Source organism: Oncorhynchus kisutch, unplaced genomic scaffold (genome assembly GCF_002021735.2).
Source record: "Oncorhynchus kisutch isolate 150728-3 unplaced genomic scaffold, Okis_V2 Okis03b-Okis08b_hom, whole genome shotgun sequence".
NCBI classification, from domain to species: Eukaryota; Metazoa; Chordata; class Actinopteri; order Salmoniformes; family Salmonidae; genus Oncorhynchus; species Oncorhynchus kisutch.
In genome coordinates this window covers 9284295-9299342 of record NW_022261980.1, presented here as the reverse complement: position 1 = coordinate 9299342, position 15048 = coordinate 9284295, and the positions used below count along the sequence as shown (strand labels likewise).

The 15048-nt window shown below is 47.2% G+C and overlaps 1 protein-coding gene across 1 annotated transcript in view; it reads left to right on the top strand.

Moving 5' to 3' along the window:
• The window catches only part of LOC109886773 (dual specificity mitogen-activated protein kinase kinase 5-like), a 102869-nt gene that overhangs the window by 28792 nt on the left and 59029 nt on the right, over window positions 1-15048 (top strand). Inside the window, exons 4-7 of the mRNA XM_031812429.1 lie at window positions 5844-5883; window positions 7334-7402; window positions 9214-9295; window positions 14396-14457. Coding sequence (XP_031668289.1) covers window positions 5844-5883; window positions 7334-7402; window positions 9214-9295; window positions 14396-14457 — 253 coding nt within the window. The remainder of the gene's footprint in view (window positions 1-5843; window positions 5884-7333; window positions 7403-9213; window positions 9296-14395; window positions 14458-15048) is intronic.

Here is a 15048-nt window from a genome sequence, read left to right as displayed (position 1 = left end):
CAGGCTGCATGGAGGATAGAGACTGGAGTTAGACTACTCACCCGCTCTAACAGTGAGGTTGTACTGTCGTCATGTCATCACTCTGTTGGGTTGGCCCTGAGGGGGGTCAAGGACAGTGGATCTACTGGGCCCATTACATTACAGGCTGCATGGAGGATAGAGACTGGAGTTAGACTACTCACCCGCTCTAACAGTGAGGTTGTACTGTCGTCGTGTCATCACTCTGTTGGGGAGGAGAGGAGGAACATTAGGCTACTAAAATGCCTGGTATAAGTGACACACTCATCCTGAGGGGTCTGTTAGCTCACCTGTTAGATTTAAATGTGATCTTGTATCTTCACAACAACTGTTGTTATGGTTCGTCTGCTTGTCCCCTAGTTTCCTGGTTCATTAGTGACAGAATGGTGCAGATGTGAGAAAAGAGGTTATCCTCCAAAACAGTTACTAATCACGACATCGTAAAGAAACATCTTCCTGAGTGAGTCAGCATTTTTTTTTTCTGTGAACCTGAACATGTTCAGCATGATAAAATAACGATTATTTGCTCTGTTCGTTTGCTACACACAGAATCAGTCCAATCACTATTTAACATCTCTGGCTCTCCGCTCCGGTCTCAATTAACAGTCTTCCTCTTGTCTTAATTAAGAACCAGTAGTGGTCTTCCTCTTGTCTTAATTAAGAACCAGTAGTGGTCTTCCTCTTGTCTTAATGAAGAACCAGTAGTGGTCTTCCTCTTGTCTTAATGAAGAACCAGTAGTCGTTTTCCTCTTGTCTTAATGAAGAACCAGTAGTCGTCTTCCTCTTGTCTTAATGAAGAACCAGTAGTCGTCTTCCTCTTGTCTTAATGAAGAACCAGTAGTGGTCTTCCTCTTGTCTTAATGAAGAACCAGTAGTCGTCTTCCTCTTGTCTTAATGAAGAACCAGTAGTCGTCTTCCTCTTGTCTTAATGAAGAACCAGTAGTCGTCTTCCTCTTGTCTTAATGAAGAACCAGTAGTCGTCTTCCTCTTGTCTTAATGTAGAACCAGTAGTCGTCTTCCTCTTGTCTTAATGAAGAATCAGTAGTCGTCTGCCTCTTGTCTTAATGAATAACCAGTAGTCGTCTTCCTCTTGTCTTAATGAAGAACCAGTAGTCGTCTTCCTCTTGTCTTAATGAAGAACCAGTAGTCGTCTTCCTCTTGTCTTAATGAAGAACCAGTAGTCGTCTTCCTCTTGTCTTAATGAAGAACCAGTAGTCGTCTTCCTCTTGTCTTAATGAAGAACCAGTAGTGGTCTTCCTCTTGTCTTAATGAAGAACCAGTAGTCGTCTTCCTCTTGTCTTAATGAAGAATCAGTAGTCGTCTGCCTCTTGTCTTAATGAATAACCAGTAGTCGTCTTCCTCTTGTCTTAATGAAGAACCAGTAGTCGTCTTCCTCTTGTCTTAATGAAGAACCAGTAGTCGTCTTCCTCTTGTCTTAATGAAGAACCAGTAGTGGTCTTCCTCTTGTCTTAATGAAGAACCAGTAGTCGTCTTCCTCTTGTCTTAATGAAGAATCAGTAGTCGTCTGCCTCTTGTCTTAATGAAGAATCAGTAGTCGTCTTCCTCTTGTCTTAATGAAGAACCAGTAGTCGTCTTCCTCTTGTCTTAATGAAGAACCAGTAGTCGTCTTCCTCTTGTCTTAATGAAGAACCAGTAGTCGTCTTCCTCTTGTCTTAATGAAGAACCAGTAGTCGTCTTCCTCTTGTCTTAATGAAGAACCAGTAGTCGTCTTCCTCTTGTCTTAATGAAGAACCAGTAGTCGTCTTCCTCTTGTCTTAATGAAGAACCAGTAGTCGTCTTCCTCTTGTCTTAATGAAGAACCAGTAGTCGTCTTCCTCTTGTCTTAATGAAGAACCAGTAGTCGTCTTCCTCTTGTCTTAATGAAGAACCAGTAGTCGTCTTCCTCTTGTCTTAATGAAGAACCAGTAGTCGTCTTCCTCTTGTCTTAATGAAGAACCAGTAGTAGTCTTCCTCTTGTCTTAATGAAGAACCAGTAGTCGTCTTCCTCTTGTCTTAATGAAGAACCAGTAGTGGTCTTCCTCTTGTCTTAATGAAGAACCAGTAGTCGTCTTCCTCTTGTCTTAATGAAGAACCAGTAGTCGTCTTCCTCTTGTCTTAATGAAGAACCAGTAGTCGTTTTCCTCTTGTCTTAATGAAGAACCAGTAGTCGTCTTCCTCTTGTCTTAATGAAGAACCAGTAGTCGTCTTCCTCTTGTCTTAATGAAGAACCAGTAGTGGTCTTCCTCTTGTCTTAATGAAGAACCAGTAGTCGTCTTCCTCTTGTCTTAATGAAGAACCAGTAGTCGTCTTCCTCTTGTCTTAATGAAGAACCAGTAGTCGTCTTCCTCTTGTCTTAATGAAGAACCAGTAGTCGTCTTCCTCTTGTCTTAATGTAGAACCAGTAGTCGTCTTCCTCTTGTCTTAATGAAGAATCAGTAGTCGTCTGCCTCTTGTCTTAATGAATAACCAGTAGTCGTCTTCCTCTTGTCTTAATGAAGAACCAGTAGTCGTCTTCCTCTTGTCTTAATGAAGAACCAGTAGTCGTCTTCCTCTTGTCTTAATGAAGAACCAGTAGTCGTCTTCCTCTTGTCTTAATGAAGAACCAGTAGTCGTCTTCCTCTTGTCTTAATGAAGAACCAGTAGTGGTCTTCCTCTTGTCTTAATGAAGAACCAGTAGTCGTCTTCCTCTTGTCTTAATGAAGAATCAGTAGTCGTCTGCCTCTTGTCTTAATGAATAACCAGTAGTCGTCTTCCTCTTGTCTTAATGAAGAACCAGTAGTCGTCTTCCTCTTGTCTTAATGAAGAACCAGTAGTCGTCTTCCTCTTGTCTTAATGAAGAACCAGTAGTGGTCTTCCTCTTGTCTTAATGAAGAACCAGTAGTCGTCTTCCTCTTGTCTTAATGAAGAATCAGTAGTCGTCTGCCTCTTGTCTTAATGAAGAATCAGTAGTCGTCTTCCTCTTGTCTTAATGAAGAACCAGTAGTCGTCTTCCTCTTGTCTTAATGAAGAACCAGTAGTCGTCTTCCTCTTGTCTTAATGAAGAACCAGTAGTCGTCTTCCTCTTGTCTTAATGAAGAACCAGTAGTCGTCTTCCTCTTGTCTTAATGAAGAACCAGTAGTCGTCTTCCTCTTGTCTTAATGAAGAACCAGTAGTCGTCTTCCTCTTGTCTTAATGAAGAACCAGTAGTCGTCTTCCTCTTGTCTTAATGAAGAACCAGTAGTCGTCTTCCTCTTGTCTTAATGAAGAACCAGTAGTCGTCTTCCTCTTGTCTTAATGAAGAACCAGTAGTCGTCTTCCTCTTGTCTTAATGAAGAACCAGTAGTCGTCTTCCTCTTGTCTTAATGAAGAACCAGTAGTAGTCTTCCTCTTGTCTTAATGAAGAACCAGTAGTCGTCTTCCTCTTGTCTTAATGAAGAACCAGTAGTCGTCTTCCTCTTGTCTTAATGAAGAACCAGTAGTCGTCTTCCTCTTGTCTTAATGAAGAACCAGTAGTCGTCTTCCTCTTGTCTTAATGAAGAACCAGTAGTCGTCTTCCTCTTGTCTTAATGAAGAACCAGTAGTCGTCTTCCTCTTGTCTTAATGAAGAACCAGTAGTCGTCTTCCTCTTGTCTTAATGAAGAACCAGTAGTCGTCTTCCTCTTGTCTTAATGAAGAACCAGTAGTCGTCTTCCTCTTGTCTTAATGAAGAACCAGTAGTCGTCTTCCTCTTGTCTTAATGAAGAACCAGTAGTCGTCTTCCTCTTGTCTTAATGAAGAACCAGTAGTCGTCTTCCTCTTGTCTTAATGAAGAACCAGTAGTCGTCTTCCTCTTGTCTTAATGAAGAACCAGTAGTCGTCTTCCTCTTGTCTTAATGAAGAACCAGTAGTCGTCTTCCTCTTGTCTTAATGAAGAACCAGTAGTCGTCTTCCTCTTGTCTTAATGAAGAACCAGTAGTCGTCTTCCTCTTGTCTTAATGAAGAACCAGTAGTCGTCTTCCTCTTGTCTTAATGAAGAACCAGTAGTCGTCTTCCTCTTGTCTTAATGAAGAACCAGTAGTCGTCTTCCTCTTGTCTTAATGAAGAACCAGTAGTCGTCTTCCTCTTGTCTTAATGAAGAACCAGTAGTCGTCTTCCTCTTGTCTTAATGAAGAACCAGTAGTCGTCTTCCTCTTGTCTTAATGAAGAACCAGTAGTCGTCTTCCTCTTGTCTTAATGAAGAACCAGTAGTCGTCTTCCTCTTGTCTTAATGAAGAACCAGTAGTCGTCTTCCTCTTGTCTTAATGAAGAACCAGTAGTCGTCTTCCTCTTGTCTTAATGAAGAACCAGTAGTCGTCTTCCTCTTGTCTTAACTTAATGAAGAACCAGTAGTCGTCTTCCTCTTGTCTTAATGAAGAACCAGTAGTGGTCTTCCTCTTGTCTTAATGAAGAACCAGTAGTCGTCTTCCTCTTGTCTTAATGAAGAACCAGTAGTCGTGCTTAATTGATATTGATTGTAGCTTAAAGGAGGAGTATAACACCTCAAAAGGTGAAAGTAGGCCTCAAATACACCGAGGCCTTTTACAGACCTAAAGGAGAGTTCACTAGGTAACATCCAGGGGTGGGAGGAGTGGTAGCCGTTCCTACGAAGGACCTGTGTTCGATGCATTATCATGCCTTCATGCATTTAAGACTCAGCTGTAATTATGTAAAGCTAAAACCAAGGTAAAAACTCCATTGTCATGAAGTATCTAAGTAGAAACAGTATGTCGGTGTGTCCAGCGCCCGTCATCCTGACTGGAGGGTCAGACGACCCAGACCAGACACTAAGAGGTGTTATTAATTAAAGGGCCAGTTTAGAGGTGCAACACGATCCTCCTATCTACCACGCATTAATCACACACCCTGGTCTGAGCTCCTACACGCCGGCCTACCCTGTTGACAGGTGAAACCTCGGGAGGTATCCAGTATACCTGGCTGTCGTAAACAAACTGGTGAACTGGGCTGGTGACGTACGCCCTCCCTGTGGCCCTCACCCCCGGCAGCTGTTCTACGGGGACAAGAGGATTGGATGTTGAGACATTGGCGCTTTTGGTAAACCGACCCTCTTGGCCGGTAACTAAACCCGCCGGTGGGCATTAAGGAGTTTCATAATTAAATCATCAAGGTCGTCTAGGCCAGCCGGCGCTCCTCGGCTGTTTGGTTTACCTGCCACCTGAAACCTGTCTGGAGAACTGTGACGATACAGGACTGACTGGGCTCAATGGACATGTGTCATGAAGGCTATTGTTTTGACCTCTGACCTTTTTAATGATGGAAATGCTGTTAGACTAAGAGACATGTTGTCATGCTCATTTGGTTTCTACGGTTTCCTTTATGACAACACCCTTTCATGTTATAACTCACCAACTAGGAAAATAGTGGCTGATTTGAATAAGCATGTTTAGTCTGGACCTCTACTGGGGGCGGCAGGGTAGCCTAGTGGTTAGAGCGTTGGACTAGAAACCGGAAGGTTGCAGGTTCAAACCCCCGAGCTGACAAGGTACAAATCTGTCGTTCTGCCCCTGAACAAGCAGTTAACCCACTGTTCCTAGGCCATCATTGAAAATAAGAATTTGTTCTTAACTGACTTGCCTAGTTAAATAAAGGTCAAATAAATAAATAAAATACTGTATGTCCATTCTGAATGTAGTGATGTTCTCCCAAGTCCTTTTCCATTCAACATATTTTCATTGACTTTAGAGGCCCGGATGAATGAACAGTAACAGGGGTGTTTTAATGTGTGAAATAGTTTAGTAGGGACTTTTCTGAAGCTCTGGCTTACTCTTCGTTGGGCTATGTTAACGTTTCCTCTCGTTCTCTCCTACAGAGCGTACCATCTTCTCGGCAACAGAGTGTTGGCGGTGAAGGTGAGATCAACAGCTGTACTGCTGTAGCCTTTTCCCGGGCACCTCTCCTTTTACCAAATCACGTTCAACAACACTAGTCTTCTTCTGTATCTCTACCTCTGTCCTTTTCCCCTCCCTCTTTCATTTTCTATGCTTCTCAACCTCTGTGATCCCCCCCTCTCTCATTGGTTCATTCATCCACTTTGTTCTCATGCTCTGTAATTCTACCAGTAATCTAATCTATTGGAGTGGAATGGAAGGTAGATGTAATGGGTACCTCCTTGACCCTCGTAACACATATCTACTCCCTTCTCTCTCTCTCTCTCTAACCTGTAATCAATGATGTTAACATGTAGCTACTCCCTTCTCTCTCTCTAACCTGTAATCAATGATGTTAGCATGTAGCTACTCCCTTCTCTCTCTCTCTAACCTGTAATCAATGATGTTAACATGTAGCTACTCCCTTCTCTCTCTAACCTGTAATCAATGATGTTAGCATGTAGCTACTCCCTTCTCTCTCTCTCTCTAACCTGTAATCAATGATGTTAGCATGTAGCTACTCCCTTCTCTCTCTCTCTCTAACCTGTAATCAATGATGTTGACATGTAGCTACTCCCTTCTCTCTCTCTCTCTAACCTGTAATCAATGATGTTAACATGTAGCTACTCCCTTCTCTCTCTCTCTAACCTGTAATCAATGATGTTAACATGTAGCTACTCCCTTCTCTCTCTCTAACCTGTAATCAATGATGTTAACATGTAGCTACTCCCTTCTCTCTCTAACCTGTAATCAATGATGTTAGCATGTAGCTACTCCCTTCTCTCTCTCTCTCTCTAACCTGTAATCAATGATGTTAACATGTAGCTACTCCCTTCTCTCTCTCTCTAACCTGTAATCAATGATGTTAACATGTAGCTACTCCCTTCTCTCTCTCTCTCTAACCTGTAATCAATGATGTTAACATGTATCTACTCCCTTCTCTCTCTCTCTCTAACCTGTAATCAATGATGTTAACATGTAGCTACTCCCTTCTCTCTCTCTCTAACCTGTAATCAATGATGTTAACATGTAGCCACTCCCTTCTCTCTCTAACCTGTAATCAATGATAAGCTGCAAGTTTAGCTAATCTTTGCTAGTGCTAGCGTGCCACTGTTGTAGCTATTATCTAAGCTCAGCGCAGCCAGATCAGAATTCACACCCCTGGTAGTGCCCATTTACCGTGTGGTATCCACACTGTCCAGATAGGTTGACATGAAAGAATCATGAGTTTCTCTACAAGGTTTCTAGGTCATGTGTTACCACCAGTGCCAGCAGTATTTTGACCCATAGTTCCATTGTAATAATAATGCACATTGCTTTAAATGTTTCTGTGTGTGTTTTTGAAGGGCTTTAGCAGTGTGTGTGTGCTTGCATATTTAACCTGTGTATGTTACTCTGGTCTCTCATTTGGGCTGTGCTTGGGACTTTACAGGTCATTCCTTTGGATATCACAGTGGAGCTACAGAAACAGATCATGTCCGAGTTGGAGATCCTCTACAAGGTCAGCTTCTATTCTCTAGAGCCCCAAACTGGTCAAATCATGTAGTCAGATCTCTCCCCCAACTGGCCCAAATCATGTCGTTAGATCTCTCCCCCAACTGGCCCAAATAATGTAGTCAGATCTCTTCCCCCAACTGGCTCAAATCATGTAGTCAGATCTCTCCCCCAACTGGCCCAAATCATGTCGTCAGATCTCTCCCTCAACTGGCCCAAATCATGTAGTCAGATCTCTCCCCAACTGGCCCAAATCATGTAGTCAGATCTCTCCCCCAACTGGCCCAAATCATGTAGTCAGATCTCTCCCCCAACTGGCCCAAATCATGTAGTCAGATCTCTCCCCCAACTGGCCCAAATCATGTCGTCAGATCTCTCCCCCAACTGGCCCAAATCATGTAGTCAGATCTCTTCCCCCAACTGGCTCAAATCATGTAGTCAGATCTCTCCCCCAACTGGCCCAAATCATGTCGTCAGATCTCTCCCTCAACTGGCCCAAATCATGTAGTCAGATCTCTCCCCCAACTGGCCCAAATCATGTAGTCAGATCTCTCCCCCAACTGGCCCAAATCATGTCGTCAGATCTCTCCCCCAACTGGCCCAAATCATGTCGTCAGATCTCTTCCCCCAACTGGCCCAAATCATGTAGTCAGATCTCTTCCCCCAACTGGCTCAAATCATGTAGTCAGATCTCTCCCCCAGCTGGCCCAAATCATGTAGTTAGATCTCTCCCCCAACTGGCCCAAATCATGTAGTCAGATCTCTCCCCCAACTGGCCCAAATCATGTCGTCAGATCTCTCCCCCAACTGGCCCAAATCATGTCGTCAGATCTCTCCCCCAACTGGCCCAAATCATGTCGTCAGATCTCTCCCTCAACTGGCCCAAATCATGTAGTCAGATCTCTCCCCCAACTGGCCCAAATCATGTCGTCAGATCTCTCCCCCAACTGGCCCAAATCATGTCATCAGATCTCTCCCCCAACTGGCCCAAATCATGTAGTCAGATCTCATCCCCAACTGGCCCAAATCATGTCGTCAGATCTCTCCCCCAACTGGCCCAAATCATGTCGTCAGATCTCTCCCCCAGCTGGCCCAAATCATGTCGTCAGATCTCTCCCCCAACTGGCCCAAATCATGTCGTCAGATCTCTCCCCCAACTGGCCCAAATCATGTCGTCAGATCTCTCCCCCAACTGGCCCAAATCATGTCGTCAGATCTCTCCCCCAACTGGCCCAAATCATGTAATCAGATCTCTCCCCCAACTGGCCAAAATCATGTAGTCAGATCTCTCCCCCAACTGGCCAAAATCATGTAGTCAGATCTCTCCCCCAACTGGCCCAAATCATGTCGTCAGATCTCTCCCCCAACTGGCCCAAATCATGTCGTCAGATCTCTTCCCCCAACTGGCCCAAATCATGTCGTCAGATCTCTTCCCCCAACTGGCCCAAATCATGTCGTCAGATCTCTCCCCCAGCTGGCCCAAATCATGTAGTCAGATCTCTCCCCCAGCTGAAGCCTATCTTATCAGACCTGCAGTGTTTAGTCTACTCTGTTACATTAGACTGGTTCATGGAGCACCTTTATTCTGAGTGGGTCTCCTCTCCTCCTGCGTGACAAGCCAGGGATTGGCGAAATACGCACGAGGCAGGAACACGTGATTGCTGATAAGCCCTCTCAATAATTTACCCCAGATCTCTCCTGTTCTTCTGAGGTAGACTGTGAAATGGGCTAAACAGTTCAACAATAAATACTGCAACATGCATCAATGTTAATTAATGAGTGGATGAACTGTGTTAATTGTCTTTTTGTTTTTTGCAGTGTGATTCCTCCTACATCATAACCTTCTACAGTGCCTTCTTTGTGGAGAACAGGATCTCCATATGCACAGAGTATATGGACGGTGAGTGTTAAGGCTGGGGTTGGTGTTGAGGCTGGGGTTGGTGTTGAGGCTGGGCTTGGTGTTGAGGCTGGGCTTGGTGTTGAGGCTGGGCTTGGTGTTGAGGCTGGGCTTGGTGTTGAGGCTGGGCTTGGTGTTGAGGCTGGGCTTGGTGTTGAGGCTGGGCTTGGTGCTGAGTCTGGGCTTGGTGCTGAGTCTGGGCTTGGTGCTGAGGCTGGGGTTGGTGCTGAGGCTGGGGTTGGTGCTGAGGCTGGGGTTGGTGCTGAGGCTGGGGTTGGTGCTGAGGCTGGGGTTGGTGCTGAGGCTGGGGTTGGTGCTGAGGCTGGGGTTGGTGCTGAGGCTGGGGTTGGTGCTGAGGCTGGGGTTGGTGCTGAGGCTGGGGTTGGTGCTGAGGCTGGGGTTGGTGCTGAGGCTGGGGTTGGTGCTGAGGCTGGGGTTGGTGCTGAGGCTGGGGTTGGTGCTGAGGCTGGTGCTGAGGCTGGGGTTGGTGCTGAGGCTGGGGTTTAGGGTTAGTGCTGAGGCTGGGGTTAGGGTTAGTGCTGGGGTTGGGGTTAGTGCTGAGGTTAGGGTTAGAGTTGAGGCTGGGGTTAGGGTTAGTGCTGGGGTTTAGGGTTAGTTTTGAGGCTGGGGTTAGGGTTAGTGCTGGGGTTAGGGTTAGAGTTGAGGCTGGGGTTAGTGCTGGGGTTAGTGCAGGGGTTTAGGGCTAGTGTTGAGGCTGGGATTAGGGTTAGTGCTGGGGTTAGTGCTGGGGTTTAGGGTTAGCTTTGAGGCTGGGGTTAGGGTTAGTGCTGGGATTTAGGGTTAGTGCTGGGATTTAGGGTTAGTGCTGGGGTTAGGGTTAGTGCTGAGGCTGGGGTTAGGGTTAGTGCTGGGGTTAGGGTTAGTGCTGAGGCTGGGGTTAGGGTTAGTGCTGAGGCTGGGGTTAGGGTTAGTGCTGAGGCTGGGGTTAGGGTTAGTGCTGAGGCTGGGGTTAGGGTTAGTGCTGAGGCTGGGGTTAGGGTTAGTGCTGAGGCTGGGGTTAGGGTTAGTGCTGAGGCTGGGGTTAGGGTTAGTGCTGAGGCTGGGGTTAGGGTTAGTGCTGAGGCTGGGGTTAGGGTTAGTGCTGGGGTTAGGGTTAGTGCTGGGGTTGGGGTTAGTGCTGAGGTTAGGGTTAGTGCTGAGGCTGGGGTTAGTGCTGGGGTTAGGGTTAGAGTTGAGGCTGGGGTTAGGGTTAGTGCTGGGGTTTAGGGCTAGTGTTGAGGCTGGGATTAGGGTTAGTGCTGGGGTTTAGGTTTAGCTTTGAGGCTGGGGTTAGGGTTAGTGCTGGGGTTAGGGTTAGTGCTGGGGTTAGGGTTAGAGTTGAGGCTGGGGTTAGGGTTAGTGCTGGGGTTTAGGGTTCGTTTTGAGGCTGGGGTTAGGGTTAGTGCTGGGGTTAGGGTTAGAGTTGAGGCTGGGGTTAGTGCTGGGGTTAGTGCAGGAGTTTAGGGCTAGTGTTGAGGCTGGGATTAGGGTTAGTGCTGGGGTTAGTGCTGGGGTTTAGGGTTAGCTTTGAGGCTGGGGTTAGGGTTAGTGCTGGGATTTAGGGTTAGTGCTGGGATTTAGGATTAGTGCTGGGGTTAGGGTTAGTGCTGAGGCTGGGGTTAGGGTTAGTGCTGAGGCTGGGGTTAGGGTTAGTGCTGAGGCTGGGGTTAGGGTTAGTGCTGAGGCTGGGGTTAGGGTTAGTGCTGAGGCTGGGGTTAGGGTTAGTGCTGAGGCTGGGGTTAGGGTTAGTGCTGAGGCTGGGGTTAGGGTTAGTGCTGAGGCTGGGGTTAGGGTTAGTGCTGAGGCTGGGGTTAGGGTTAGTGCTGGGGTTGGGGTTAGTGCTGAGGTTAGGGTTAGTGCTGAGGCTGGGGTTAGTGCTGGGGTTAGGGTTAGAGTTGAGGCTGGGGTTAGGGTTAGTGCTGGGGTTTAGGGCTAGTGTTGAGGCTGGGATTAGGGTTAGTGCTGGGGTTTAGGGTTAGTGTTGAGGCTGGGGTTGGGGTTAGGGTTAGTGCTGGGGTTAGGGTTAGTGCTGGGGTTTAGGGTTAGTGTTGAGGCTGGGGTTGGGGTTAGTGCTGGGGTTAGGGTTAGTGCTGGGGTTGGGGTTAGGGTTAGTGCTGGGGTTTAGGGTTAGTGTTGAGGCTGGGGTTGGGGTTAGGGTTAGTGTTGAGGCTGGGGTTAGTGTTGAGGCTGGGGCTAGGGTTTAGGGTTGATGCTGGGGTTGGGGTTAGGGTTAGTGCTGGGGTTTAGGGTTAGTGTTGAGGCTGGGGTTAGTGTTAGGGTTTAGTGCTGAGGCTGGGGTTAGGGTTAGTGTTAGGGTTTAGTGCTGAGGCTGGGGTTAGTGCTGGGGTTTAGGGTTAGTGTTGAGGCTGGGGTTAGGGTTAGTGTTAGGGTTTAGTGCTGAGGCTGGGGTTAGGGTTAGTGCTGAGGCTGGGGTTAGGGTTAGTGTTAGGGTTTAGTGCTGAGGCTGGGGTTAGGGTTAGTGTTAGGGTTTAGTGCTGGGGCTAGGGTTGGGGTTAGTGCTGAGGCTGGGGTTAGGGTTAGTGCTGAGGCTGGGGTTGGGGTTAGGGTTAGTGCTGGGGTTAGGGTTAGTGCTGAGGCTGGGGTTAGGGTTTAGGGTTGAGGCTGGGGTTAGGGTTAGTGTTAGGGTTTAGTGCTGAGGCTGGGGTTAGGGTTTAGTGCTGAGGCTGGGGTTAGGGTTTAGGGTTGAGGCTGGGGTTAGGGTTAGTGTTAGGGTTTAGTGCTGAGGCTGGGGTTATGGTTTAGTGCTGAGGCTGGGGTTAGGGTTTAGTGCTGAGGCTGGGGTTAGGGTTAGTGTTAGGGTTTAGTGCTGAGGCTGGGGTTAGTGTTAGGGTTTAGTGCTGAGGCTGGGGTTAGGGTTAGTGTTAGGGTTTAGGGTTGAGGCTGGGGTTAGGGTTAGTGTTAGGGTTTAGTGCTGAGGCTGGGGTTAGGGTTTAGGGTTGAGGCTGGGGTTAGTGTTAGGGTTTAGTGCTGAGGCTGGGGTTAGGGTTAGTGTTAGGGTTTAGTGCTGAGGCTGGGTTTAGGGTTGAGGCTGGGGTTAGGGTTAGTGTTAGGGTTTAGTGCTGAGGCTGGGGTTAGGGTTTGGGGTTGAGGCTGGGGTTAGGGTTAGTGTTAGGGTTTAGTGCTGAGGCTGGGGTTAGGGTTTAGGGTTGAGGCTGGGGTTAGGGTTAGTGCTGAGGCTGGGGTTAGGGTTAGTGCTGAGGCTGGGGTTAGGGTTAGTGCTGAGGCTGGGGTTAGGGTTAGTGCTGAGGCTGGGGTTAGGGTTAGTGCTGAGGCTGGGGTTAGGGTTAGTGCTGAGGCTGGGGTTAGGGTTAGTGCTGAGGCTGGGGTTAGGGTTAGTGCTGAGGCTGGGGTTAGGGTTAGTGCTGAGGCTGGGGTTAGGGTTAGTGCTGAGGCTGGGGTTAGGGTTAGTGCTGAGGCTGGGGTTAGGGTTAGTGCTGAGGCTGGGGTTAGGGTTAGTGCTGAGGCTGGGGTTAGGGTTAGTGCTGAGGCTGGGGTTAGGGTTAGTGCTGGGGTTAGGGTTAGTGCTGGGGTTAGGGTTAGTGCTGGGGTTGGGGTTAGTGCTGAGGTTAGGGTTAGTGCTGATGCTGGGGTTAGTGCTGGGGTTAGGGTTAGAGTTGAGGCTGGGGTTAGGGTTAGTGCTGGGGTTTAGGGCTAGTGTTGAGGCTGGGATTAGGGTTAGTGCTGGGGTTTAGGTTTAGCTTTGAGGCTGGGGTTAGGGTTAGTGCTGGGGTTAGGGTTAGAGTTGAGGCTGGGGTTAGGGTTAGTGCTGGGGTTTAGGGTTCGTTTTGAGGCTGGGGTTAGGGTTTAGTGCTGAGGCTGGGGTTAGGGTTAGTGTTAGGGTTTAGTGCTGAGGCTGGGGTTAGTGTTAGGGTTTAGTGCTGAGGCTGGGGTTAGGGTTAGTGTTAGGGTTTAGGGTTGAGGCTGGGGTTAGGGTTAGTGTTAGGGTTTAGTGCTGAGGCTGGGGTTAGGGTTTAGGGTTGAGGCTGGGGTTAGGGTTAGTGTTAGGGTTTAGTGCTGAGGCTGGGGTTAGGGTTAGTGTTAGGGTTTAGTGCTGAGGCTGGGTTTAGGGTTGAGGCTGGGGTTAGGGTTAGTGTTAGGGTTTAGTGCTGAGGCTGGGGTTAGGGTTTAGGGTTGAGGCTGGGGTTAGGGTTAGTGTTAGGGTTTAGTGCTGAGGCTGGGGTTAGGGTTTAGGGTTGAGGCTGGGGTTAGGGTTAGTGTTAGGGTTTAGTGCTGAGGCTGGGGTTAGGGTTAGTGTTAGGGTTTAGTGCTGAGGCTGGGGTTAGGGTTTAGGGTTGAGGCTGGGGTTAGGGTTAGTGTTAGGGTTTAGGGTTGAGGCTGGGGTTAGGGTTAGTGTTAGGGTTTAGTGCTGAGGCTGGGGTTAGTGTTAGGGTTTAGTGCTGAGGCTGGGGTTAGGGTTAGTGTTAGGGTTTAGTGCTGAGGCTGGGGTTAGGGTTTAGGGTTGAGGCTGGGGTTAGGGTTAGTGTTAGGGTTTAGGGTTGAGACTGGGGTTAGTGTTAGGGTTTAGTGCTGAGGCTGGGGTTAGGGTTGAGGCTGGGGTTAGGGTTAGGGTTGAGGCTGGGGTTAGTGTTAGGGTTTAGTGCTGAGGCTGGGGTTAGTGTTAGGGTTTAGTGCTGAGGCTGGGGTTAGTGTTAGGGTTTAGGGTTGAGGCTGGGGTTAGTGTTAGGGTTTAGGGTTGAGGCTGGGGTTAGTGTTAGGGTTTAGGGTTGAGGCTGGGGTTAGTGTTAGGGTTTAGTGCTGAGGCTGGGGTTAGCAGAGGCCTTTACTCCACTCCCATCCAGAGCTCTATGAAAGCTGGAATGTCAAACCTCTTACCACCCTGTATCCATTTACACTTCTACTTAGAGGACGACTGTCATCTTCAGTGGCTGGGGGCAGCATGCTTCTTCGCTAAAAGCTACAAGGGTGGGAGTGTGTGTGCGTGAATTTAACACAGTGATTTCTCAGTTATAACACATTGTCTCCCTCGAAGGACGACCTGTCAGCATGCGTCCATCAACACTCAACTGTGTGCGTGTATGTGTGTGTGTGTGTGTGTGTGTGTGTGTGTGTGTGTGCGCGCAGGTGGCTCTCTGGACGTATACAGGAGGATCCCAGAACATGTGTTGGGTAGGATCTCTGTGGCGGTGAGTGAACAGCCTTTCAGCTCTCAAACCAACTGACCACAGCTATTTAAAATGAGACTCTCATATTCTATAACTGACCACAACTATTTAAAATGAGACTCTCATATTCTATAACTGACCACAGCTATTTAAAATGACTCTCATATTCTATAACTGACCACAACTATTTAAAATGAGACTCTCATATTCTATAACTGACCACAACTATTTAAAATGAGACTCTCATATTCTATAACTGACCACAGCTATTTAAAATGAGACTCTCATATTCTATAACTGACCACAACTATTTAAAATGACTCTCATATTCTATAACTGACCACAGCTATGTAAAATGACTCTCATATTCTATAACTGACCACAACTATTTAAAATGACTCATATTCTCTAACTGACCACAACTATTTAAAATGAGACTCTCATATTATATAACTGACCACAGCTATTTAAAATGACTCTCGTATTCTATAACTGACCACAACTATTTAAAATGACTCTCATATTCTATAACTGACCACAGCTATTTAAAATGAGACTCTCATATTCTATAACTGACCACAACTATTTAAAATGACTCTCATATTCTATAAC